The following is a 27910-nucleotide window of genomic DNA, read 5'->3' as shown; positions in this document are numbered from 1 at the left end:
TGATATAGCACGTTGTATCTTTTAGGTCTGGAAAATTTGTTAATTCTCTGATGATTTCTTTGGCTTTTTCTGCATGTGTCCTTTCTCGGATTTCTGCTTAGTCAGATACCGGACTTGGTAGTGATTCTTCCATTTGTTTTCCTTTCTCTCTGATCTACTCTCTACTCGCTGCGAGATGGCCTTCAGTATTATCTTCTCATTCTTTTATAGAATTTTAAAAGTTCATATATCACATTTTTACTTTCCAAAGTTCACTCATGGTAAATGACTTGTTTCTTTTTAACTCTGCTGTGCTCTTAATTAGCATCTGAAACCTATGACGATACTAATCATCTTTTTATTGACTTTTGGCTTTGGTTGTTTCTCTCTGTATTGTTTTTGCTTCTCCAGATGTTTATTGGTTAGTTACTGTTTTCTTGTTTATTTTGGTCTTTCTTTCATGTTAAAAGAATTCAAGAAATGAATAATATGCGTGGAAATCTCTTTCTATTTAACTGTGAGGCATTAAAACCTGATTGGAAGCTTTATGATAAATTTAGCTAGATTGTGTGGAATTGTAGGTTTCCCCTGACCATGTCATTATGCTCTCTAAAATATAAAGACATTTAGTGCCTTTCCATTGGGCTAATTTGTCCGAGTACTAATGTTGTAATCACGCCCACTGCATTACACCTAGTTTCTAGCATTCTGGAAGCAGCACGGAGAAAATGAGCTAGAAATCTCACTGTTCAGTATATGGATTTTTGTTTAATCCCCCTGAGTCACCTGCATAAATTTAGAGCCATTTGGTTCAACATCTCAGGGAACGCAGACCTCATACATCCTTCTAGAGTCACCTGTCCTTTCAAAATCTATTCCATCTTGCCGTCTTCCAGCCTTGTATGTTGGGAGAGGACTGTACCTCTTTTATATGCTTACCATTGTTTTACTGTTATTTTGGAAAAAAAATTGATTTATCATTTATCAAATATCAATTATTTTTTTCCAAAATAACAGTAAAACGATGGTAAGCATATAAAAGAAGTCAAGTCTCTTTTGCCAATTAGTCATCTGAATATCTTTGTGAGAAGGAATGTATTTGGCCTCTACTATAATGGCCTTGGACACTACGCCTTTGAACGCTGGCAAAGAATAGATGGAGATTCTTTGTGTTTTTCTAAGTGTCCTACAGGTCTTGAATTTTTCCTATTCATCTTTCCAACTGAGCAGAGGAAGCGCCAGTCTGCTCTGTATTTTAGCTTCGTGCTTTGCCGCTCTGTGATCTGCTGCCGTTGGAAGATCGGGCCGGTGAAACTATAGTTATTCAGTCAGCCAGAAGGCCTGAAATCCCTTGAAATTCAATAATTCATGCTCTGAAAATAACACTTCACGTAGCTCACTGTGAGAAGAGAAGGATCTCACCAAATGTGTATGCATTTTAAGGTTACAGACACTAGAAATTGCAGATTTTGTGGCAATTCTATAGGATTATCAATTTACGGGCACTGAAATTCAGGTTAAGTTGTCAAAAATGGATAATCCTCCTGTATGTTCTCTGTACTCTGACGCTGTGACACATTTTTCTGCAAGCCCCCGTAGTTAAATACTGACAGAAAGTGCGTCCTCTGGCTTCCGCCGTCTGCACGCCCCGCATCTCTGAGAGCAAGCACATTCTGCGCGCACTTGCTACTTGACCATCACAACAAATGCCTCTTTACTTCATGAACCCCAGGATCTAACGATGCCTCAGCCCGGTGGATCCTGTGCACATGGTCAACTCTGACCTTTACCGGCCTAGAAACTCCATCTAACAGACCAAACACCACAGAGATTTAAAATTCAAACACTCAAAAGTTTCCCATGTCTAAAAGAAGAACTTTCAAAAGAGATGACAAATGAGAGATTAGAACAGAAAACTGTGGTCAGCTCTTGTCAATTAAATAATCACCTCACATTTTTCACTTCTCTCTGACCAAAACTATTTCTTAAAAACAAGCCCATCATCACACTGGCCAGTCTGTACGGAAGGGACGGAGCAGACACAACATATGCACATTTATTTTGAAAAATGGACAACTCTCCATTGATTTCATTATTTAAAAAATCATGACTGTGATCAATTTTAAGGAAGTCTAGGTTCTCTACTTTAAATACTCCTGAACTGGGGCACCTGGGTGGCTCAGTGAGTTAAAGCCTCTGCCTTCGGCTCAGGTCATGATACCAGGGTCCTGGGATCAAGCCCCACATCAGGCTCTCTGCTCAGCGGGGAGCCTGCTTCCTCCTCTCTCTCTGCCTGCCTCTCTGCCTGCTTGTGATCTCTGTCAAATAAATAAATAAAATCTTTAAAAAAAAAAATAAATACTCCTGAACCAATCAGATGTAGTATTAGCCTAGATAAAGTGTAAGGAGACATATAAAGAGTTTTAATGACTTCAGGCCCAAAAAAGGCAAGACAGCATGAGGAAAATATTTAGAAGCTAAAAACAGACAGCAAACATCTTCCTTTTCCTCAAGAGCTTAAACCTACATTTTTTGAACAATATTTTATAGCAAACATTCCTCACGATCTCCCCTAAAGTCATGCTTCTCAAAAATACTAATTTTTGTGGAGAGAAAGTACGGTTAGGGAGTAACAGAAATGACACCGGAGAAGAGGCTGTTAGGTGAACTACGTAAATCTGAGCTCTGAAATCTTAGCATCCCTCCCCCCATCCAGGTGACACAGGAGCAAATTAGCAAATAACCTTGGTTAAATCACTTAAATTCCCTGGTTCGCAAGTTCCTTACGGAAGAAGAAATATTTTGCTCTAATGTATTTCAAAGCTTAGCTATGGCTCTGACATTTAGTGCAGGCTGAGAATCCAGTTCCGCCAGGTGGGACTCTGACTGGCACATGCAACAGGGCGGTGTTACTGTTGCTGTCTCTAACTGGAAACCGAGAAATGTAATTCTTGTGGCACAACTCAAGTTTTTCCTCTTGGGAAAACCATTAAGTCATTTGTCTTCAATGGGTATTTTTCTCTCATAAAACATAGTGTTTACTGTTCTGATCCTTCTGTAGGGAATACAGTGATCGATAAAGCCAGTTTCTGAGGCTGACCAGACAGCATCAAATAACAGCCCCAATACTTATTTTCCTTAAACATCTGCTGACTGGTGCGGGTGAGCATTTTGATTTTTTAAAAACAGGAGGCTACTCGTAAACTACTAGATAGGAATTTGCTGAAGCTCTTTGGCTCTCTTCCCTCACATGAAGAATCTTTATGAAAAGTAAGTTGACTACAGGCAGCCAGTTAACTCTGGAGTATAAACTTGAATTCTGACTCCCACATTGACTTAGCTCTGACTCCTTGTCAACTGATTTTTTTTTTTTAAAGATTTTATTTATTTATTTGACAGAGAGAAATCACAAATACACTGAGAGGCAGGCAGAGAGAGAGAAGGAAGCAGGCTCCCTGCTGAGCAGAGAGCCCGATGCGGGACTCGATCCCAGGACCCTGAGATCATGACCTGAGCCGAAGGCAGCGGCTTAACCCACTGAGCCACCCAGGCGCCCCTCCTTGTCAACTGATTTAATCAAAGTTTCACTCTCCTCTTACCTCAAAAAAAAGACACTCATGGGCTTGCTGTGAAGATTAATGAGGTGATGATGTGAATGAATTGCTTCCAGAGAAAAAGTAATTCAAAAAACATCTGCCATCACCTTTTAAAGATAAAGATATTTTAGAGAGAATCTTGGTCACCGCCATCATTATAGACATGAAGAGACCAACCCAGGAATTTCACCTTGTTTGCCCAAAATTACACAGCAAAGTAATCCCTGAACCAAGATGAGATTTCCTAGCCACAGCTCTGGAGAACCGGGTCTCGGTACCGTAGCAGGATCAAGCTTCCACAACATGGTCTGTGAAGGTTTAGCCTTGCTGCTTTTAAATTAAGGGTCACAAGTTCAGAAGAGCTGCAAACCGATTGGGAAGTGAGGAAACCGCAGTCCCCTTCACAAAAATTCCCTGTTTCTCAGAACCGCTCCCTAATCTTCTCCTCCAGCAAAGGTCTCCACTACATTTTAAATGGAGAAGTGTGATGCAGGCCTCGCGACGGACTGACTTCATTGGTTCAAAACTCACCTTGCCGGGTGATGGTCCCGCAGGGGGCCCCGTCGGGAAGGAGTTAGGAGCAGGGGAGGTCATGAGGCGGAAGCCCTCATGGATGGGATTAGTGCCCTCACAGGAGTCACCGGAGAGCTGGCTTCCCCTCTCTTTCCACGACATGAGCATAACAGGAGAGGCCAGCCATCTGAGAGCCCTAAGCGAGTGCGCACCAGAAGCGACCATGCTGGCCCTAGATCTTGGGCTCCAGCATCCACAGCTGTGAGAAATACATTTCAGTTGTCACTTCCCAGACTTTGTTACAGCAGCATGAAAGGACAGGGCCATAGTTCTAGGCAGCTTTAGTCCTTGGATTTTTCCCTTGTTACTGGCAGAATAAACCACTCCCTCACTAAAAGAATGCCCCTGTCCTAGCGTCTGGAAGCAGAGTACGTCAGAATACTGGCCCAGGTGAATTAAGGTTGCAGGGTTACCCGGTGGACCTCAAAGTGGAAGAGGGAGGAAGAAGAGTTTGATTAAAGACCTGTGACAATGGAAGCCGCATTAGAAAGACGCGAGATTCCCAGCTTTATGATGGAGGAGAGAAGCAGTGAACCAAGGAATACAGATGGCCTTGATTATCTTCTAGAACTTCCAGAAAAGAATGCAGTCATCATGACAACCTGCTTTGAGCCCAGGGAGACCCATGTTAGAATTCTGTTCTGCAAAACTGCAAAATAACTTGTATCATTTAAGCAAAAAGTCCATAGTAATCTAGGTACCTCTGCTTAAATCTGGGGATTTGCCGAGAAAATAGAAATTTTTTAAAAATCACATTACTATAACTTAGTCATCAGGAAGAGGCCTTTGCTAATAAAAACTTGATTAAGCTGATTGCTAGCTCAGTTCTGAGTCATGGCTTAAAATGGCTTTGGCCAAAATACCAGACACACTGTTTCCTTGGGATTGCCACATGAGGCCTGTAATCCAGCTCTCACGCATCATCCAACATGGCTAACCTTCTACAGTGAGACTCCAGCCCAGTAATAAGATGATCTGTTCCTTCATGTACACAACAGGATGGAGTTCCGGGCCCAGATGGCGATGCGGGAAGACCCTGAACTTGCCTCCGCCATGAACACACCACGTCTACACTGACTTACAGAGCATTTCCCCCTGCAGAAGAGCTGCAGCTACTGAACAGCTTCTGCACACAGAACACAGACCCCAGAGAGAAGGGCAAGAGAGCCAGACACGGTAAGGAAGGGAAGCCCATCGCAGCGCTGGAAGCTGCCGTGGGGAGGAACAGTATGAGGAACACCGAGCACCCGACAGAAAAGGGCACCTAGAATACAAAGAAACCAGTCCTAGAAGCCTGCCAAATTGCAGGGGCGGGAGAGGGGAGGAGGCTGCTGGAACCCTTCCTGGTTTGGAGGGGCTAAAGGGCATCACTATTTCTGCTCCCCACCACCTTGAGAGCAGCCCTGGTCAGTGCTCGCTACAGCCCTTGCACACTGCAGACCACACCCTGTGCCGAGAGCCCTGCCTTGCACCCACTTCAGCTTCAGTACTCCTCTGTCCTTTGTGTGGAGGGGCCCAGGATTGCCCCCGTCTGCACCCACTTCAGCTCCGGCTGTCTTGCCAGGGCACTCTCGTCAGAGAGCCCGGAACTGCCTCGGCCTGCTCTGGCAGCGCCATATATCCCCCCAGCGATGCCCCAGCCTGAAGTGCCCCGAGGTCCCCTGTCCATCAGAGCCAAAGCTCCAGCCCGCCTAAGTTACCAAGCACATGCAGTTTACACAGGACACCAGCATACATAAGACCATTCCTGTGCATATAGGACAGGTTGCTGGAAACATAGAAGATCCAGCAAAATAAGGAAAGAGCAAAATGTTGCAAATGGAAGAACAAGACAAAACCAAAGAAAAAGAATTAATAGGTGGAGACAAGCTATCTAACTGAGGACGGGCAAAAAGATGCTCACCGGACTGGAGAGAACAGTGGATGAACTCAGTGAGAACTTGAAGAATAGAAGATATACAACAAGAACCAAAGCTGAAAAACACAGGGAAGCAACAGTACTTTAGAGGAGGCAGAAGAACAGTTCAGCTCTCGGGAAGATAGGCTACTGGAGAGCACCAAAGCGGAACTACAGTAAGAAAGAAGAAGAAAGAGAAATGAGGAGAGGTTCAAGTACCTCCAGGACAACAAGTGAACAAACATTCACAGTACAAAGGTCCCAGAGTGAGAAAAGACACAGAAAGTCTAAGAATTTCCCTAAGCAGGGAAAGGAAACAGACATCCAGGTCCAGGAAGCACACGAATTCCAAACAACCCCAGGAGGTACGCGCCATGGAACAGAAGGAGAGAATTTAAAACTGCACACGTGACAAGCAGCTAGTTACAGACCGCAGAAGCTATTTTTCTGGAGAAACTCTGCAGGCTAGAGGAGACTAACAGCACAGAGTCAAAGTGTTAAAAGGAAAAAACCCCCCAAAAAGACAACTAAGAATGCTCTACATGGCAAAGTTATCACTTGCAACAGAAGGAAAAATAGCATTTCAGGCAAGAAGAAATTAAGGACTTTGTCACTAAACACGTCTTAGGAGAAATGTTAAAGAAAAGGCCAAAATTATGAAAGGAAAAACTTTCATGTATCTAAGCTAACATACAGTAAAGGAGGCAGAGCAGTAATTTATAAAGCTAGTACTATGGTTCAGAAATAAAAGTAGTAAAATCAATTTAAAATCAGTAAAACCAGTTAAGGGGACTCAGAACCTTAGATGTCAAATTGGACAACAAATACATGAACCATGGAGGCCAGGAGTAAAAATGAAGTTTTCAGAATGTGTTAAACTTCACTGACCATCTGTGTAACAGAGACTGCCATGTGCTTAGAATATCATACATGAGCCTCACGGTAATGAAAAAACAAAAACCTATAATAGATACAAAATACAGCCAAGCACGACACTAAAGAAGTCACCAATTGCAAGGGAAGAGAGCAAGAGACAAGAAAAGCAACAGAGAACTACACAACCACCACAAAACAACTAAATGCCAGTAAGTACATACCTACCAATTGTTACTTTAAATGAAAATGGTTGAAATGCTCTACACATCCAGGGTGACAAAATAAATGAAAAAACAAGACCCACCTATATGCTGTGTACAACAGCAGAGAGACAAAGGCGGCAGTAAATACTGGTAAGGAATAGAATAAATATAAACATCTGTGCATTCACAGAGCACCTACATACATAAAGCAACTATTAGCAGACATAAAGAGAGAAATTGGCCATAATCCAGAAATAGCAGGGGACTTTAACACCCTGTTTACATCAAGGGACAGATCATCTAGGCAGGAAATAAATAAGGGAACAGTGTCTCTAAATGCCACATTAGACTAGATGGACTTGACAGATATACACAGAACACTCTATCCAAAAACAGCACAACATAAATTCTTTCCAAGTGCACAGACCATTCTCCACGACAGATCATAGGTTAAGCCACAAAACAAGGCTCGAAAAAAAATTTTTTTAAACATTTTACTTATTTCACAGAGAGAGATCACAAGTAGAGAGAGAGAGGAAGGAGCAGGCTCCCTGCCTAGCAGAGAGCCCGATGCGGGACTCAATCTCAGGACCCTGAGATCATGATCTGAGCTGAAGGCAGAGGCTTAACCCACTGAGCCACCCAGGCAGCCCCAAGGCTTGAAAATTTAAGAAGACTGCAATCATACCAAGTCTCTTCTCTGACTGCACTTATAAGAAAAATAAATTAGAAAAAACACAGACACATGGAGATTAAACAACATGCTATTAAATAAAAAATGAATCAGTAAGAAATCCAAGGAGAAATTAAAGAATATGTGGAGGCAAATGAAAATGAAAACACAATGGTTCCAAATCTTTGAGACACAGTGAAAGAACTTTTAAGATGGAAATTAACAGTGAGAGAGGCCTACTTCAAGAAACAGGAAAAATCTCAAACAATCTAATCTTACACCTGAAGGAACTGGGAAAAAAAGAATAAATAAAGCCAGAATTAATAGAGGAAGGAAATAATAAAGATCGAAGTGGAAACAGTAAAAAGAATATGAGAAAAGATCAGTAAAAGAACTAATTCTTTGAAAAGATAAACAAAACTGCTAAGTCTTTACTCAGACTCATCAGGTAAAACAGAGAGTGCCCAAATAATGAAACTCAGAAAGGAAAGGGGATAAAGAACAACCTACACCACAGAAACAGAAAGAACTTTAAGACACTTGGCCAAAAAAATTACATGGCAATAAATTGGACAGCCTAGACAAATGGATAAATTCCTCGATGTATACAGTCTCCCAAAAGTGAATCACATCGAAATAGAAAATCTGAACAGACTGATTACCAATTCAATTTTCTTACTAATAAAAAACAAACAAAACAAAATGTTGAGGACCAGGTAGATTCAGAGATGAATTCTACCTCACATTTGAAGAAAGGTAATGCTAATTGCTCTCAAACTATTCCAAAAAGTAGAGGAGTAAGAAAAACTTCCAAATATATTCTACAAGGACAGCATTATTACCCTGATACCAAAACCAGACAAAGACTCCGCAAAAAAAGAAAATTACAAGCCAATATCTCTGATGAATGTAGATATAAAAGTCCTCAATGTGACATTTAGCAAGCCTTATTCAACAATACATTAGAAGGCTCGTTCACCAGGATCAAGTGGGATTTATTTCAGGGATGCAAGGATGGTTCAATATCTGCAATCCAATCCGTCGCTACACAACAGTTACAATGCTCCTCTACTAAGAGGAGTGAATGCTCCTCTTAGTAGATGTGGAAAAACATCTGAAGAAATTCTACATCTCTTCATGATACAACTCCACAAAGCAGTTTTAGGGGGAACACACTTCAACAACAAAAAAAGTCCATATATGAAAAACCCACAGCTTACATCATACTAAATGGTGAAAAGCAGAGTTTTTCCTCTAAGATCAGGAGCAAAACAAAGATGTACACTCTTGCCACTTGCATTCAGTGTAAAGTCCTAATGACACTATCAAACAAGAAAAAAAAAAAAAGAAGAAAAAGAAATAAAAGTCATCCAGATGAATTAGGAAGAAGTAAAACTGTCCCTACTGCTGAAGACATGATAATACATATAGAAAACCCTAAAGACAATACCAAAAGCTATGAGAACTGCTAAATGCATTCAATACAGTGGCAAGATACAAAATTAACAGAGAAATCAGCTGCATTTCTATACACATAACAAAGTAACAGAAAGAGAAGTCCATTTACATCTGCACCAAAAAGAATCAAATACCTGGGAATAAACTCAACCACGGAGGTAAAAAACCTATACTCTGAAAAACAAAAAACAAAAACAAAAAAAAAAAACCTGATGGAAGAAATTCAAGACAATGGGGGATAAAAAGGAAAGACAGAGCTACCAGGATTATGGAGTAGAAGAATTAGTATTAAAATGTTAAAATCCACACTACACAAGGCAATCTAAAGATCCAGTGCAATCCATATCAAAATACCAGTAGCATTTTTTCAAAACTACAACAGATTGTCCTAAAATTTATATGGAACCACAAAAGACCTTGAATACCCCAAATAACCTTGAAAAGGAGCAATACCGGAGATATAGCCATCATAGATTTAAAGTTCTACTATAAAGCTATCTTGTTCAAAACAACACAGATCAATGTAACAGGATAGAGACTCCAGAAATATATGGAATTGATCTGTGACAAGACAAGTATGCATACAATGGGGTAAAGACAGTTTCTTCAATAAAAAGGACTAGGAAAACTGGACCACTTTCTTACACCATACACACTCAAAATTCACTGAAGATCTAAATGGGGGACACAACCCTATAAAACTTTCAGAAGAAATACAGGTGGCAATCTCTTTGATGTCAACCTTATTAACATTTTTCTAGATATGTTACCTCAGGCAAAGAAGACAAAATCAAAAAGTGGCAGAACTATACAAAAATAACCTTTTGCACAGTAAAAAAGGGCAGCATACTTGGTGGGAGAAGGTATTTGCGAATGATTTATCTGATCAGGGCTAGTAACCAAAATAAAGAAGTTATACAAGTCAACATCAAAACAGATCTGATTTCAGAAACTGGCCAGTGGACCTGACTGGACATGCTGCGGAAGAGCAGGAGAAGTAGATCAATTGTAAAATGAGAAAAGCAAAAATCATTTGAAGGTTAAGGAAAATTTCCTATCACTGTAGTTATAGAGTCTTTTGCTTAGGCCAATTGTTTAATAACTCATGCCATTTCAAAATCTGCTAACACTAGCCTGAATATAATCAATTATTATAGTTTCACAGGTCAGTAACATAAAGAAAAGAGAGGTGTTTATTATGTGTGCACTACTGCAAAACTGGGATGAGTGAGAATAAAGATGGGTATAAACTTCACATTTATTGGAGAAAAAGGGGGAAAACATCAAACATGGAAAACTAGAAACTCATTAACTTTTTTTTTCCCAGAAATAAACTGCTCTACGTGAAGGAGGAATGGTCCTTGGCCATTACTGGTTATAACAAAGATGACTTATTTGGGAAAAGTCTAAAAAATGAAGACTTATCATATAGAAGCTATAACTTCAATTTTTAAAACTTTATTCCTTATGTCTAAAAAATTTTGAGCAAATACCCAGTTGTTTCTCCAACTCTTGTATAAGAAACTCAGTTTGTCTGATAAGAAATGTAAAGTGACTTAAGTAATTACATGTAAGTAATAATATTCATAGGAACACACTTTGTAATGGTTAAAAATTAGGAAAAAAACAAAAGTTGATCAACAGAGGAACAGACAAAAAATATTAGAATATAATGGAAAGTTGTATAATAAAATGATGAACAAGTCTCATCATAGTACTGAACTTAAACATACAAATTTTTGTTTAAATAATAACCAATGTTAGAGAAATTTTCCTATAGTGAGATATCACATAGAGATTATAATACATAAAATTCTATTGTGTTTGAGAAAGTTAATGCATAGAACAGTAACCTTTAAACACACCAAAATTATTAGGGTGTTTGTCACCATGGAAGGCAGTAAGAATTCCAAAGGCTGAGGCAAATATAGTATTAAACCCGCGCTGGTATCATGGGTATTACTCCTGTTGATTTTTAGTGCTTCAAAATATTATAAAAGTTCATTGATTTAAAAAAATGCTATTTCAGGCAAAATGTATTTGGAATGAACAATTCAGAAGATTATTTTAGTTATCATATGTGCAAATAATCTATTCAGTGTTTATCATATAGTCTTACTAAAAATAAAGTCAGTATAAACCTCTCTGAAGATTTGAAGGTAATACTAATATTTCAGACAATATTGGATAGTCTATGGGATTTAATTCAGGAAAGAAAACTGGAAATTTCAAGCTCTCATGAGCTAGACTTTCCATTTAATTTTTCAAATTTCCATTTGCTTTAAAAAAGTGCAACCTGCCTCTTTATAGAGAATGTCCCCAAGAATTCAATCCTGGTGTTTAACTTGCAGGTTCCTTGGAAAAGGGAAGTACATTCTGTACCTGCAGCGATGAACAGAGCAATTACCCACAACCGAGCCGTGCAGGTCAGCATGGACTGAACCAATAGAAGATACTCAGTTACAGCAAGATCACGGCCAGGAGTCAAGGCGCATTGTTTTTAGTGGTGCCCGGATCTATATGGAAGTCAAAGGTCAGTGAGGCCAACTGCTCTTCCGAAGCACGGGAAGACAAGCAGCAACAGTAAAAGGATTCGGCAGTATCCTTAAGCTGTGCCCCATCAACGCAGTGGGGATAAGACCACCTGCGCTCAGTCAGTGGAGAGCCGGCCCTCTGCACGCCCTGAGCTGGCTTCCTTTCCACAACCTCGGTGAATTTTAAGGCACAATCTGGTCAAGTCACTCCTCTGTTTAACAGTCTTCAATCTTCCATACTCCTCAGTGAGGTGCTCAATAAGGTCTTCAAGCCCGAATCATTTCAACCATTGCAGGCACCAGAACATTGCGTTGTGTGTCGTTGTATGTCGTCTGCCCCCGCCCAACCCACAAACAAACCAAATTAGAACCAATTTCCATGTCCCCAGGCACCTGGGGGCTCACTCGGTTAAGCCTCTGTCTTCAGCTCATCATGATTCCAGGGCCCTGGACTGAGTCTCCCGCTGGGCTCCTTGCTCAGCAGGGAGTCCGCCTCGCCCTCTACTCCTCCCCCGCGCTTGTGCTCTCCCTCTCAAAAAAAATAAATAAAAGCTTTAAAAAAGAAAGTCTTCAGTATCTTTTCTTGCTCTTAGGCTGAAAACTGTTCCCACGACCTTCCAGCATCATCTCAGCTCCCTCTTGCTCTAACACTCTAGTTGGGGTTACTTCCACTCAGCGCCCCTTGACTGTGATTCACTGTCTGGCGGAGGTGCACGTATCACGCCCATGGTGATACACGCTCTGGTCTTGCCCATCAGGGCAGGGAGCCTGCGCATGCCGCTCGTCACTGGTACTGCAGGGCCCGTCACACTGCTTGGAATACAGGAGGTTCTGAACAAGCGTTTGTTGAAAGAAGGGAAGGAGGGGGGAACGCAGGGAAATAGCAAGAAAAGGTTTGCTTTTTAATTAGGTAAATGTAAAAATATTCTTATAAAGTATTAATAGGAATGACATGCTTGGGGACCAATCAGAAAAAAATACCTTTTCAAATCTGAATCTGTCTGTCCCCGGCTCTGTTTGGTTTGTTTGTGGGTTGGGCAGAGGCAGACGACACACCACACAATGTTCTGGTGCCTGCAATGGTTGAAATGATTCGGGCCTGAAGACCTTATTGAGCACCTCACTGAGGAGTATGGAAGGGGCAGGACGCGGGGCCTGTGTGGCTTGCACAGAGAGGGTCTCCTTTCTGCTCACGTGTAAACAAAGCCATCCACAGCCATCGTGTCTCAGCTCATGGCGGCATGAACTCCTCAAATAGTTAATTCATTCTTTCCATGTCATTTTTTAAAATAGAAAAATGTTAACATGGGAACTGTCAGATCATCTGTATTATGCCCAGAATTGTGTTCAAAAAAGTGGAATAAGTTTAAAAGAGGCAAAACCCTTATATAAATACCCTCTAACTGACAGGTAGTTTTTAAGCAACCTGCAGTTCCCTTTCTCATCACCTCAGAAATCTACATATCTTTCCTCTGGGAGTAATTTTCTCTCTAGATATATCAAAATTTTAAAAAATCACCATTATTATCAACTTCTATCTATATATACAAATTTCTTTGCTTCTTTTTTTTAAGATATAATTTTAAAACTCAAGGGACATTCAGGATAGACTGAAGGGTAGGAGGATCCTGAGCTCACTCGGACCCAAGGACACACTGAGGTAACAGCTGTATCTGCACTACTAACTCTGGAAATGACCAGAAGACTGACAGAGCAGACCCTGCACAGTTAATCCTCAAGGAGAGGCCACACTGAACAGGGCAGGAGGGGTGGAGATGCAGTTGGGAATCCAACTCCCAGCAAGACTAAATACCAACGGAAGGGGTATCATGACCCGGAGAGCAAGAGCAAATGGGGACCCCACACTTCAGGAGGTGGCAGAATGACTCACCCTGAGAAACAACAGAGAAACAGCAGTTTGAAAAGAACTTGGGGTTTATGAGAAGGAGACTTATTCACTAATCCCAGCTACGTTCTGCATGGGCAGGGATCTTAAAGAGATTTCTCCGAGGAGGAAAGTGCTGGTGGGCGTCATTTTTCTTCCCCTCCCCGAGCCTAGGTCGCTGGACACTTACAGGAGCCCAAACCAACACTTTCTATCCACATTGCGAGAGTCGCATACCCAGCCCCCCAATTCCCTTTGTGGTCACCACAATTCAACCCACCAAACTTAGCAGACCTGCCACACTTTGTAAATAGCTCCAGCAGGGGTCAAGGCCACTCCCACTGCTCTGGGGAAGGGGTAAGATGACCTCTGTATTCCAGCATCTTGGTCTCACAGCTGTCTGCAGAGGCAGTAAGCCCCGCCATTCAGGGTGCCAGCAGCTGTGGCAGAGATGCTCACACACTGATGAGAACTCTCAGGCTTCCAGGAAGCAAACCCTGCCCTTTGGTACTATGTACAGTTCTGGCAGAAAGCCTGGGTGCAGACACTCAGCCCGACTTCGAAACTTGCCCACTCATGGGCCCACAGCAGCCTCGAGTCTCTCAACGGCGGGGAAACTAAACACCGCGCAGTGCCCCGACACTAGGTAGAGCAGGTCATTGTAGCAGGCTGGGCTAGAGGCAATCGTGGCTCAGCCACAACGGAAAGGACATGTGGCCCACAAGGGCGACACCCCTTGAGCACCTAGTTTGGGTGACCAAGGGGATATCCCTATAGGACACCACAGGGCCTCTTCTACACAAGATCATTACTTTAAAGACCAGGTGACATAACTGACTTCCCCAAGACATAGAAACAAACACGAAGAGTCAGACAGAACAAGGAGATAAAAGAATATGTCCCATATGAAAGAACAAGAAACAGTCACAGTAAAATAACTACATGGAACAGAGATTAGCAACGTGCCTAATACAATACTGAATTCCAAGCAGTGATCATAAAGATAGTCTCTGGATTTGAGACAAGAGTGGATGGAATAATGAGAATGTCAACAGGAAGACAGAAATATGGAAAAAAATAACCTCTCAGCAATAAGAAATTCAATTAATGGAATCAAAAAATTGACTACATGGAATCAACAGCAGAAGAGTGCATCAGCAATCTGGAAAACCAGGTAATGGAAAGCAACCACGCTGAACAAGAAACACAAAAAATATTAATAAATGAAAAAAGTTAAAGGAGCTCAGCAACATCAAGTATAATAACATCAGTATTATAGGGATCCCAGAAGGAGAAGAGATAAAGAAGGGAAAATAGGGGGGCGCCTGGGTGGCTCAGTGGGTTAAAGCCTCTGCCTTCGGCTCAGGTCATGATCCCAGAGTCCTGGGATCGAGCCCCACGTCGGGCTCTCTGCTCTGCAGGGAGCCTGCTTCCTCCCCTCTCTCTGTCTGCCTGCCTCTCTGCCTATTTGTGATTTCTCTCTCTCTGTTAAATGAAGAAAGATACAAAGAAAGGAAGGAAGGAAGAAAAAGAAAGGCAGGCAAACAGGGATGCATGCCTGGGTGGCTCAGTCAGTTAAGCATCTGCCTTCGGCTCTGCTCATAATCCCAGGGTCCTGAGATCTAGTCCTGCCTGGGGCTCCCTGCTCAGCCGTCAGCCTGCTTCTCCCTCTGCCTGTTATTCCCCCTGCTTGTACTCTCTCTATTTCTCTGACAAATAAGTAAATAAAATCTTTTTAAAAAATGGGGTGGGGGAGAAAATTTATTAGAAGAAATAATAGCTGAAAACTCCCCAAATATGGGGAAGGAAACAGACATCCAGGTCCAAGAAACAGAGAACCCCTAACAAGATAAACCCAGTAGGTCCATACCATGGCAAATAACAAACAAAACAGCAAAAGCAATGATCAAGTATCTTACAGCTACAATACAAAAACACACAATCAAAATGCGAGGGAAACCCCATAAGGCTATCCACAGAAACTCTGCACACCAGAAGAAAGTGGCAGGATAAATTCAAAGTGCTAAAGGTTAAAAACAAAAAACAAAACAAAAAAAACAAAAACACAAACACCAAAAGTACTCTATCCAGCTAGACTATCATCTAGAACAGAAGGACAGAAAAAGTGTTTCCCAATTAAAAGTTAAAGGGATTCATCACCAAACCAGCCTTATACAAAATGTTAAAGAGAATTCTCTAAGTATAAAGGTAAGGCCATAACTGGAACAAAATTATGAAAGGAAAAAATTTCACTGATAAAAGCAAATATATAGTAGAAATAGATCAATCACTTACAGTATTCAGGTTAAAACAAAAAAAGTGGTAATGAAATCAATCATATCTACAAAAATTCAAGAATACATAAAATATAATATCATAATCACAAAACATGGAGGAGGAATAAAAATTCAGTCCTTGCAGTGTGTTTGAACTTAAGGAACTGTAACTTTAAATACAGACCACTGCACACATAAGGTGTTAGATATGAACACATGGTAACCACAAATCAAAAGCTTATAATACAGATGCAAAAAATAGAAATTCAAGCATAACACTGTTCAAAGCCGTCAAACCATAAGGGATAGGAGCAAGAGAAGAAGAAACATAGAAGAACCAGAAGAACAACCAGAAAACAATTAACAAGTACATGCCTATCAACCATTTTCAATGTAAATGATCTAAATGTTCCTATTAAAACACAGAGGATGACTAAATGAATTAAAAAACAAGACCCATATGCATCCTGCCTACAAATTTCAATTCAAACCTACAAACACATGCAGGCAAAAAGTGAAGGAATAGAAAAACATATGCCATGCAATGAAAGTGCACAAAGGGTAGCACTTCTTGTATCAGACAAAATAAACTTCAAAACAAAGACTGTAGCAAGAAGCAGTGCAGGGCGTTACATCATGATAAAGGGAACAACCCATGAAGAGGAGGTAACAGTTTGTAAATACCTGCAGACACAACCCAGGAGCACCAAAATATATAAAGCAAATATTAACAGACAGAAACAAATGGACAGTAATATACTACTACTTGGGGCTTTAACACCCCACTTACATCAACGGATCGATTACCCACACAGAAAATCAAAAAGGGAGGAGTGGCTTCAAAACTCACATCAAACCAGATGAACCTGACATATATAAAGAATATTCCATCCTCAAACAGTGGAATAAAAATTCTATACGTGCATAAGGAACACTCTCCAAGACAGATTACATGAGAGACCATAAAATAAGCTTCAGTAAATTTAAGAAAATTGAGATCATATAAAGTATGTTTTCCAATCATAACAGTATGATACCAGAAATCAATTATAAGAAAAATCCAGGAAAAAAACACAAACATGCAGAGGGTAAACAACATGCTGTTCAACAATTAGTGGGTCAACCAAGAAACCAAAGAAAAAAAAAATCAAGGAATACATGGGACAAATGAAAATGAGAACACGGCAGTCCGAAACCATGGGATGCAAAACGGGATGCAACACAAGCAGTCGTAGGGAACTTGACAGCAATACAGGCCTGCTCAAAAAACAAGAAATTCTCAAAAAACCTAACTTTACACCTGAGGAGCTACAAAGGAAAAAAAAGTACAAACAAACCCAAGGTTAGAAGAAGGAAAGAAATAAAGATCTGTGCAGAAATGAACAAAACAGAGACTAAATGGACAATGTAAAAGATCAAATGAAACCAAGAGTTGGTTTTCTAAAAAGATCAACAACACTGAAAAAATTTTAGCCAGATTCATCAAAGAAGAAAGAGGATTCAAATAACATCATAAATGAAGGAGAAGAAATAGCAGCTGACGCCACAGAAATACAAAGTATTACAAGAACATATTATGAAAAGTTCAATGCTCACATACTGGAGGACTTAGTCAAATGGATAAATTCCAGAAACATACCGTCTTCTAAAACTGAATCAGGAAGAAATAGAAGATTTGAGCTGAGCAATTACTAGTAAGGAAATTGAATCAGTAATCAACAAACTCCCAACAAATAAAAAGTTCCAGACCACATGGCTTCACAGGTGAAGTCCACTAAACATTTAAAGAAGAGTTAATACCTATTCTTCACAAACTGTTCCAAAAAATGAAAGTGATGAAAACTTCCTAACTCAGTCTACAAGGCCAGCATTATTGTGAGATACCAAAACCAGACCGAAGACACCACAAAATTAAACAAAATCAGTTCACCTCAGTGGCCCAGTCAGTTAAGGGTCTGACTCTTGGTTTTGGCTCAAGTCATGATCTCAGGGTCCTAATATCAAGCCACACGTCAGGCTTCACACTCAAGGTAGTCTGCTTGTGCCCCTCCCTCTTTTCCCCCCTTACCCTGGAAAAATGAAATCTTTAAAAAAAAAAAAAGTGCAAAACAACCAACCAACCAACTACAGGCCAATATATCTGATGAACATAGATGCAAAAATCCTCAAATGATTATTACACCCAATGCAGCAACACACAAAAAATTATTCATGGTGATCAAGGGGGATTTTTTCCAGGTATGTAATGGTGCAAGTCGGTCAAGTATGATACATCACATTAACAACAGGATAAAACCGTAGAGTCATCTGAAGAGATGCATTTGATATTTTCAACATTCTTTCATGATGAGAACTCTCAACAATGTGGGTGCAGAGGGAACAGAACTCGACATAATAAAGGCCGTATATAACCAACCCACAACTAACATCATACTCAGTGGTGAAAAACTGAGAACCTTCTCTCTAAGATCAGGAACAAAACAAGGGTTCCATTCCTGCCACTTTCATTCAACGTAGTGCTGGAAGTCCCAGCCATAGTAATCAGATTAGAAAAAGAAACGAAAGAGCTCCAAATTGCTAAGGAAGAAATAAAGCTGTCAGTCTTTGTAGATGACGTGTTACTATCTATACTATATACAGAAAACCCTAAAGAAACCACCAAAAACTATTAGAAATGATAAATGAATCCAGTCAAGTCGCAGGACACAAAATCAATATAAAGCGTGTCATGTCTCTATATGCTAGTAACAAAGTAGCAGAAGAAAAAATTAAGGAAACAATTCAATTTACAGTTGCACCAAAGGATAAAATACCTAGGAATAAATTTAGCCACACAGGTGAAAGTTCTAATCTCTGAAACCTACAAAACATTACTGAAAGAAATGGAAGATAAAACAAATGTAAAATCATAGCAGGCTTATGGATTTGAAGAATTATTATTGTTAAAATGTCTATATTATCCAAAGCAATATATAGATTAAATGCAATCTCCTTTAAAACATCTAGAGCATTTTTCCCACAACTAGAACAAATAAAATTTGTGAAGAACCAGAAAAGGCCGTGAATGGCCAAACCAATCTTGAGAAAGAAGAACAAAGCTGGAGGTTACACATCTCAGATTTCAAGATGCACTTACAAATCTGTAATAACCAAAACAATAAGGCACTGGCACCAAAAAAGACACACAGATCAATGGAACAGGATAGAACCCAGAAATAAACCTAAATGTATATGGTTGATTAATAAGTAACAGAGGAGGCAAGAATATACAATGGGAAAAAGACAGAATTTTCACAAAACATTTTTGAGAAACTGTGTAGCTACATGCAAAAGAGTAAAACTGAACCACTTTTGTATATCACACACAAAAATAATCTCGAAATGGATAAAAGGCCTAAATGAGACACCTGAAACCATAAGACTCCTAGAGGAAAACAGAGAGTAATCTCTTTGCCATTGGCTTTAGCAACATTTTTCTACATATGTCTCCTAAGGCAAGGGAAAGAAAAGCAAATATAAACTTGGGACCCCACCAAAATAAAAAGTTTTTGTAAAGCAAAGGAACCATAAGCAAAATGAGAGAGTAACCTACCAATGAGAGAAGATATTTGCAAATGATCTATCTGATAAAGGGTTAAAATCCAAAATCTAGAAAGAACTTATAGAACTCAGCATCACAAAAACAATCTGATTAAAAAATGGGCAGAGGACCTGAACAGACATTTTTCCAACTTTCCAAAGAGACACATGGATGGCCAACAAACACATGGGAAGATGCTCAGCATCACTCATCACCAGGGAAATGCCAAACAGTCCCCCCAACCAAAACCAAACAAGACACCCAGACACGGTGAGATATCACCTTATACCAGGCAGACAGCTACTATCAAAACGCTGAGAACAGCAAGTGCTGGCAAGGATGTGGAGAAAAGGGAAACCTTGTCACTGTTGGTAGGAATGTACACAGCTGCAGCCCACTGTGGACGATAATGTGGAGTTTCCTCCAAATGTTAAAAACAGAAATGCCATATGATCCAGTAATTCCACTCTCGAGTCTTTACCCCAAGAAAAAGAAAAAAGACTAATTCAAAAAGATACAAGCATCCCTGTGCTTATGGAAGCATTATTTACAATTGCCAAATATGGAAGCGACCCAAGTGTTCGTCGACAGATGAATGGATCAATACGGGGCATATATATGTGTGTGTGTGTATATATCATATATATGCATATATATTTATAACGGAGTACTATTCGGCCATAAAATAGAATGTGCTTTTGCCATTTTCAACAACATTAATGGACCTAAGTACAGAGGCCACTTTTAGGCAAACAGGTTTTAGCAATGGAATGCAGAAAGGACCAGAGTGACCACCTGGCTGACTACAGACAGGCCCATCAGGTGACCCCCCCCCCAACCAACCCTAAAACATCCATAGGTCCTAGCTGACCCATGGGTTACTTAAAACCAAGCACAGTGATCAAAAGAAGAATTCTATATGCCACCATAGCTCCTCACTTTCTCTCTTTAAAAGCAGCCCACTGCCTTGTGGCAGACAACCCTCCTCTGTTGTCCTGCTCAGCACTCACTATGGGTATATTCAGTAAATATCTATCTCCTTTGTTCTGCCTCAGTGAATTCTTTCCTCTCCCCTGCCCCCAGCTTCCAGCTGATCATTGCCCCACATCTGTAGGCCCCCATCTGATTGGGAGACACTAGAACATATGACACTAAATGAAATAAGTCACAGAACAACCAATACCATAGGATTTCATTTGTATGTGGCACCTAAAAACCAAAACGAAGAAAAGGGACCAAAAAACTGATGCTTAAGTACAGAGAACGAACTGCCGGGTGCCATCAGGGATGTAGGTGGGAGGGTAGGTGAAATAAAGAGGATAAAGAACCACAGAGTCCCAATATAAAATAAGTCATGGAGATGAAAACTACAGCATAGGAAATATAGTCAATAATATTATAAAAACATTTTACGATGACTTATGATTGCACTTACCGTGTGAACACTGAGTAATGTATAGAATTGTCAAAGTAATTTGTTATATGCTTGAAATTAATATCACATTGTATGTTAATTATACTTCAATAAAAATAGAAAAAGAAAAAATATCAATGGTCATTATTTCCACTCAACAGTTTTACAATATGATTTCTTAGTTTCCAAACCACGGCACCAATTAGCTTGCAGAACAATGCCAAGCATAAAACCAAAATCTAACATACAGGAGATAGTCATCTTAATCTAGAAAAGTGCATCCTACCAATGCATTTATTCATTAATTCAACAAATATTTAAAGAGTACTTATATGTGTTACGCATGTTCTGCAAGTTCTGGGAATATAATGATGAGCTAGAAAAGACGTGGTCCCCGTACCTAGGAAGTGCAGTAACCAGTAGGTGAACGGACATCTTCCAGGTACAAAATACAGATGTGTTCAGCTGTCAGCTGTGGGTGTAGAGTTGTTAAATATGACCTTTAAGATAGTTTGAAGTTTAACTCTTTGCCCAATATATATTTAACTTTAGAGATTCATTATTTGCCTTAATTATTCCAAAGAATAAAAGCAGACAAAAATGTCTTTTCTCTCTCATTCCCCGGACTTTTATAAATATTGAGGAACATTTGGAAAATGTGAGGACTCTGGATGTGATGCCGAAATCTCCAACACTTGCTCTCCTGTATTCAAACAGGTGTACCTCAGAAGAAGGGCAACTGTGGGAAATGACAAACCTATGTTTACCTCTCAGTCAAGTCAGGCTCCTCGTGCCCTCTCTCCTGGTGCGCATAAACATTTATGTGACAATTGCTATCTTTCAGACTGGGTGGACCTACTCCTATCACCTTAGAGAATGACATGATCAAAAACAGTATAAATAAATACAGGGTCTCACAAATGACAGGATGTTAGCTCAAGCCAAGGCCAAAGACAGGAGGAGGAGGAGAGGTCAGAGAACACTTACTGGTAAGTGGTGGGGCTGACGTTGATGCGCCGAGGGTGACTTCCTGATTCGAATTTGCTTGCCAGAGTGACATTATTTCCAAACAGGCAATATCGTGGCATTCTCACCCCGACAACTCCAGCGAGCACAGAACCCGAGTGAATGCCTATCCTCATCTAAAAAAAAGAAAGAAAAATAAAAAGAATATATTTATGCTTTCTTTCGGCATGCAGTTCTTTTAGTGAAAAGTAATTTTGTAAGCCACTGAACTTGGATCTCCTCAAAGACAGGAACTGGGCCTTGGCCATTTTTGTGAGCCTAATATCTGGATCATTATAGTGCCAATGAACATGACTACCGTGGAACCAATGAGTACATTAATTTACTACAAGAAAAAATTATGTTTAATTTGCTATATAAATCTGGTAATAAGTCAAATCACATTTCTTCTGTACAGAGTCTTTTGTAATATATAAAAAATGTATATTCTCCCTCTAGTTATTCTTATATACAACCCTATTTTTCCCTTCATAGAATTAAGCACAATTATAAATTATATTTCTGTTTATTTTGTTTAAATGTTAGATTGTCCTGAGAGAAGGATCCATATCTATTTTTTAATTAAATTTATTTATTTTCAGCATAACAGTATTCATTATTTTTGCATCACACCCAGTGCTCCATGCAATCCATGCCCTCTATAATACCCACCACCTGGTACCCCAACCTCCCACCACCCCCGCCACTTCAAACCCCTCAGATTGTTTTTCAGAGTCCATAGTCTCTCATGATTCACCTCCCCTTCCAATTTCCCCCAACTCCCTTCTCCTCTCTAACTCCCCATGTCCTCCATGCTATTTGTTATGCTCCACAAATAAGTGAAACCATATGATAATTGACTCTCTCTGCTTGACTTATTTCACTCAGCATCATCTCCTCCAGTCCCGTCCATGTTGCTGCAAAAGTTGGGTATTCATCCTTTCTGATGGAGGCATCATACTCCATAGTGTATATGGACCACATCTTCCTTATCCATTCGTCCGTTGAAGGGCATCTTGGTTCTTTCCATAGTTTGGCGACCGTGGCCATTGCTGCTATAAACATTGGGTACAGATGGCCCTTCTTTTCACGACATCTGTATCTTTGGGGTACATACCCAGGAGTGCAATTGCAGGGTCATAGGGAAGTTCTATTTTTAATTTCTTGAGGAATCTCTACACTGTTCTCCAAAGAGGCAGCACCAACTTGCATTCCCACCAACAGTGGAAGAGGGTTCCCCTTTCTCCACATCCCCTCCAACACATGTTGTTTCCTGTCTTGTTAATTTTGGCCATTCTAACTGGTGTAAGGTGATATTTCAATGTGGTTTTAATTTGAATCTCCCTGAGGGCTAGTGATGATGAACATTTTTTCATGTGTCTGATAGCCATTTGTTTGTCTTCATTGGAGAAGTGTCTGTTCATGTCTTCTGCCCATTTTTTTTTTATATGATTGCCTGTTTTGTGTGTGTTGAGTTTGAGGAGTTCATTATAGATCCTGGATATCAACCTTTTGTCTGTACTGTCATTTGCAAATATCTTTTCCCATTCCGTGGGTTGCCTCTTTGTTTTTTTGACTGTTTCCTTTGCTGGCATAAAAAAGACACATAAACCAGTGGAACAAAGTAGAGAGCCCAGATATGGACCCTCAACTCTATGGTAAATTAATCTTCGACAAAACAGGAAAAAATATACAGTGGAAAAAAGACAGTCTCTTCAATAAATGGTGCTGGGAAAACGGGACAGCTATTTGTAGAAGAATGAAATTCGACCATTCTCTTACACAGTACACAAAGATAAACTCAAAATGGATAAAAGACCTAACGTGAGACAGGAATCCATCAGAATCCTAGAGGAGAACATAGGCAGTAATCTCTTCGATATCAGCCACAGCAACTTCTTTCGAGATATGTCTCCAAAGGCAAAGGAAACAAAAGCAAAAATAAACTTTTGGGACTTCATCAAAATCAAAAAACAAAGAAGCAATCCATATCTATTTCTCAACTGCTGAATATTCAGTACTTAGTATTGTACTTAGAGCAAAGTAGGCCCTCAACAGTAAATGATAAATGTTGATAAATTGTCAGAATTCTTCAACATTATATTAAAATGAAGTTAATGAAGTTAAAGAGAATTTAACCCTCGAGTCAGCCAAGAAGTATCTACTGAAAACCCTGGAAAATATATTAAGTGCTGTGTATTTTACATTGTGAATCTGATAAATATAGTCTGACCCATGCCTTCCATGTGCAGTTGGTATGTACTTAAATGTGATTACAGCAATGACACTGTATCTACAAAGTCTACACCAAAATAACTGAAGCTAATGTTGACCCAGTGGGAAATGTTATCCTTACTGCTAAGGGAATGTGGAAGAGAAGGAAGAGATCTGACCCCTAGATGCCTACTACCTAAGTGAAATGTCACCCTTCACCACCACATCTGCTTTTGGCCCTGTAGTTGTGAAGACAAGAAGTCATTCTGTGACTGACTTTTGTCATGGACTGGAGAGTTTAGTACTTATCAAGTGTTAGTAAGACAGGTTGAAACTAACGTGATCTGGCTGGAATTCTTAATAAACCTCTTCATCTATTTTTTTAAAAATGATCCTAACACTAATTTGGAAATTCAACAGGCTAGGAAGAATCAAGGTAAATTTCAGAAAGAAGAAAGAATATTTTCTTACTTGTATAAATGTATCTAATTAGTACGTGGATATCATAATACTGGTGTCTAGACAGAGAAACAGACTAACAGAAGAGATCGCCCAGGAAGACTTCCATGCATATATAGGTGGTTGATATATGATAGGGTTGGCATTTCAGGTTAGTGAGAACAAGATAGTATTTCCATTGGGCTGCTCTGGATCGAATGTATCTTCATGTTGAAAAAAAAAATTCCAAGTAGATTAAAGATCTTAATGTAGAAGGCAACTTTACAGCTTTAAAAGTAATTGTTTTAAGATAAGGGTCAATGTGCAGTATCAAAAATACTCTAAAACACAGAAATCCTAAAGAGTGTACTTTGATCAGTCTCTCAGTAACAGTTTCCAGGGTGAGTGATCCATATGGTCAGGAAGCTCTGTTCGGTCAGGGACCAGTTCCTTATCACCAGTTTTCTCCTCATGCTTGTCACCTATTCCTTACTGGGAAACCTGAAGCTGAATAAGGAGCACCCTCATGTTCAAACTCATAATGGGGCAAAATAGACCCTTCCTGCCCAGGGGAAAGGTCATGATGTTGCCTTTTCAGGTGATCTTCATTTTCCTTCTGTCTAAAAGAATTTCTTAAACAATTTTTGCATGATAGGTTTATGATGATGAATTCTTTTGGCTTTTGTACATTTGATAAAGTCTTTATTTTGTCTTCCTATCTGACAGATATTTTCGCTGGGTATAGAATTCTAGGTTGACAGGGTTTTTCCCCCATCCTTGCCATACTTTAGTATGGCATTGTCTCCTTTGCATTGTTACCTATGAAAACACTACTGCCATCCTTTTCTTAATTCCTTTATATGTAAAAGATCTTTTTTTTCTTCTGGTTGTTTTGAGTTTTTTCTATTTTTTGCTAGTTTTGCAAAATTTAGTTTCGATTTCTCTTGATGTTGTTTTCTTCATGTTTCTTACATGTGGGGTTTGTTGGGTGTCTTGGATCTGTGGTTTTATAGTTTTCATCAAATTTGGAAGAATTTCAGCTATTCTTCAAATATGTTTTATATCCACCTTTCTCTCTCAGAGACTCCAAGAACATATCTATTGGGATACTGAAAACTATTTCCATGGTTGACTAATTTACTCATTTAAAATATTTTTTTCTGTTTATTTTGGATAACTTCTGTTGTAATGCCTTCAAATTTGCTAATCTTTTCTTTTGGAATGTCTAATCTTTTGTTAACCTTATTCAGGGCATGTTTCATCTCAGAAATTGTGTTTTTCATCTCTAGAAGTTCAATTTGGAAATTATTTTTCAGGTATCAAATTACCTTTTGAACATATGGAATACAGTTAAAATAACTGTTTTAATACTTCACTAATTCAAACAACTGTGAGTCTGTTTCAGTTTTGATTGGTCTTTCTCATCATTATGGGTCATATTTTTCAGTTTTACAATACGCTAGTAATTTTTGGTTGGATGTTCGGTATCATTAATTTGACTTTGTTGAATGCTGGATTTTTTTTATATTCCTTTAAGATTTTATTTTATCTGAGAGAGAGAGTGAACGAGCACAAGCAGGGAAGAGTAGCAGAAGGAGAGGGAGAAGCGGACTCCCCGCTCAGTAGGGAGTCTGATGTGAGGCTTGATCCCAGGACCCTGAGATCATGACCTGAGCCAAACACAGACACTTAACCCACTGAGCCACCTAGGTGCCCCTATTTTTCATAATCTTGTAAATATTCCTGAGTTCTACTTAGGGATGTAGTCAGATTATTTGGAAATAATTTGTTCTTTTTGAGTCTTGCTTTTTTAAGATTTGCTGGGCAAGGCCTGAGGAGTATTTCATGTAGGGCTTGTTATTCCACACCACTAAGGCAAGAATGGACCCAGTGCCCATGTTTTAGGAGGTACTCCCGTCTTACTGATGGGAGCAAGCATTTTTCCTCCCAGGTCCTGTGTGAATGCCAAGAACCTTTTGCTCTAATCCTTCCAGGTGTTTTTCCCTATTAGACTCAGTGGTTTCCTCAGATGCAAACAGTAATCAGGGCTGTGCAGAACACATAGGAGGCTCTGCAAGATCTCTGTGGGTTTTGTGCAACTTTCTCCTTGCCGGTACTCTGTCTGTGACCTCTGACTTCTCTGATCTCCCCAGACTCTCAGCTCTGTCTCTTCCACTCCAGGAGTTCATTGGATGCCTCCTGGTTTGCTTCTCCTTGCACCACAGCCTGGATGTTCCCAAAGCAATAAATCAGGGAAATCGTATGTCTCATCTCATTTGTTTCCTATCTCAGGGATCACTGCTTTCTACTGCCCAGTGGCCAGTGTCATACACTGTTCTACTATATTTTTTTCCTCCAGATTTTTAATCGTTTAAGGTAGAAGTATAAATCCAGTCTCTGTTATTCTATATTAAATGGGAGAAGTTAGATAATACTTTTTTTTTTTTTTAAGAAGCCTATCTTTATGAAAAATGTAGGCCTGTTTCTGATAAGTTACTATCTATTTGGGTTTAAAAAGGTTAAAAAAATGCTGAGTAATAATAGTCCTTTTAATCAAGATAATTATAAGCCACCTTTCTCTAAAGTTAGCAAAGGATTTTGCAATATTATTATATTTCTTTAAGTTTCTTTCTGCTTTTACAAGACCTATTTATATTCAGCTCCCTGTGTAATGCAGGCTTGCCTGAAAAACACTCAGACCTCAGATACAAAGATTGTCAGTTTGGGCCTATAATCACTGTACTGGTCCCTTTAAGCAGGAGGCCCAAAGAAGTGAATATCACATTGACACATCTCACAGCCTCTTTATTCTGTGCTTTTTGTTTGAGAAAAAGACTCCATACCCCACACCAACTACATGGAAAGCTTATATGGTTCCACCAATGCTTCCTTTCAAAAGACCTGAGGGTTTTTTTAAACCAAATTATCAAAATAGAATTATTATAACCTGAAAAATATTCATCATCAAAACCCTGATATCTTGGGGTGGGTGGATGGAGAAGTGGTCATTTAAAAAAATTATCTTTTAGAAGGCCACTGACAACATACACAAACATATCAACAACCACACAAAGAGCAGAGACCTGTTGTCCTTGTCTCTACCATATAATAAAATGAAATTTGGAGAATTATTTAATTGTGGAAGTAAAGGAGATCTCATGGGAACTTACAAATGAAATCACCAGACTCTTTTAATTTGCATCTCCTCTGACAACTTATTGAGATTTCCGAGGAATTATTGCCTATCTATGGAAATAAGTGATTGCCTCACTCAGAGTATATCAAGAACTTCTAGAAGGTACACAAAAT

At 39.6% G+C, this 27910-nt stretch overlaps 1 protein-coding gene across 1 annotated transcript in view; it reads right to left on the bottom strand.

Moving 5' to 3' along the window:
* The window catches only part of GUCY1A2 (guanylate cyclase 1 soluble subunit alpha 2), a 308179-nt gene that overhangs the window by 22195 nt on the left and 258074 nt on the right, over positions 1 to 27910 (bottom strand). Inside the window, exon 10 of the mRNA XM_059406425.1 lies at positions 21932 to 22086. Coding sequence (XP_059262408.1) covers positions 21932 to 22086 — 155 coding nt within the window. The remainder of the gene's footprint in view (positions 1 to 21931; positions 22087 to 27910) is intronic.

Source organism: Mustela nigripes, chromosome 1 (genome assembly GCF_022355385.1).
Source record: "Mustela nigripes isolate SB6536 chromosome 1, MUSNIG.SB6536, whole genome shotgun sequence".
Taxonomy (NCBI): domain Eukaryota; kingdom Metazoa; phylum Chordata; class Mammalia; order Carnivora; family Mustelidae; genus Mustela; species Mustela nigripes.
The sequence above is the reverse complement of the archived record's forward strand: the minus strand, read 5'-3'. Positions and strand labels throughout refer to the sequence as shown.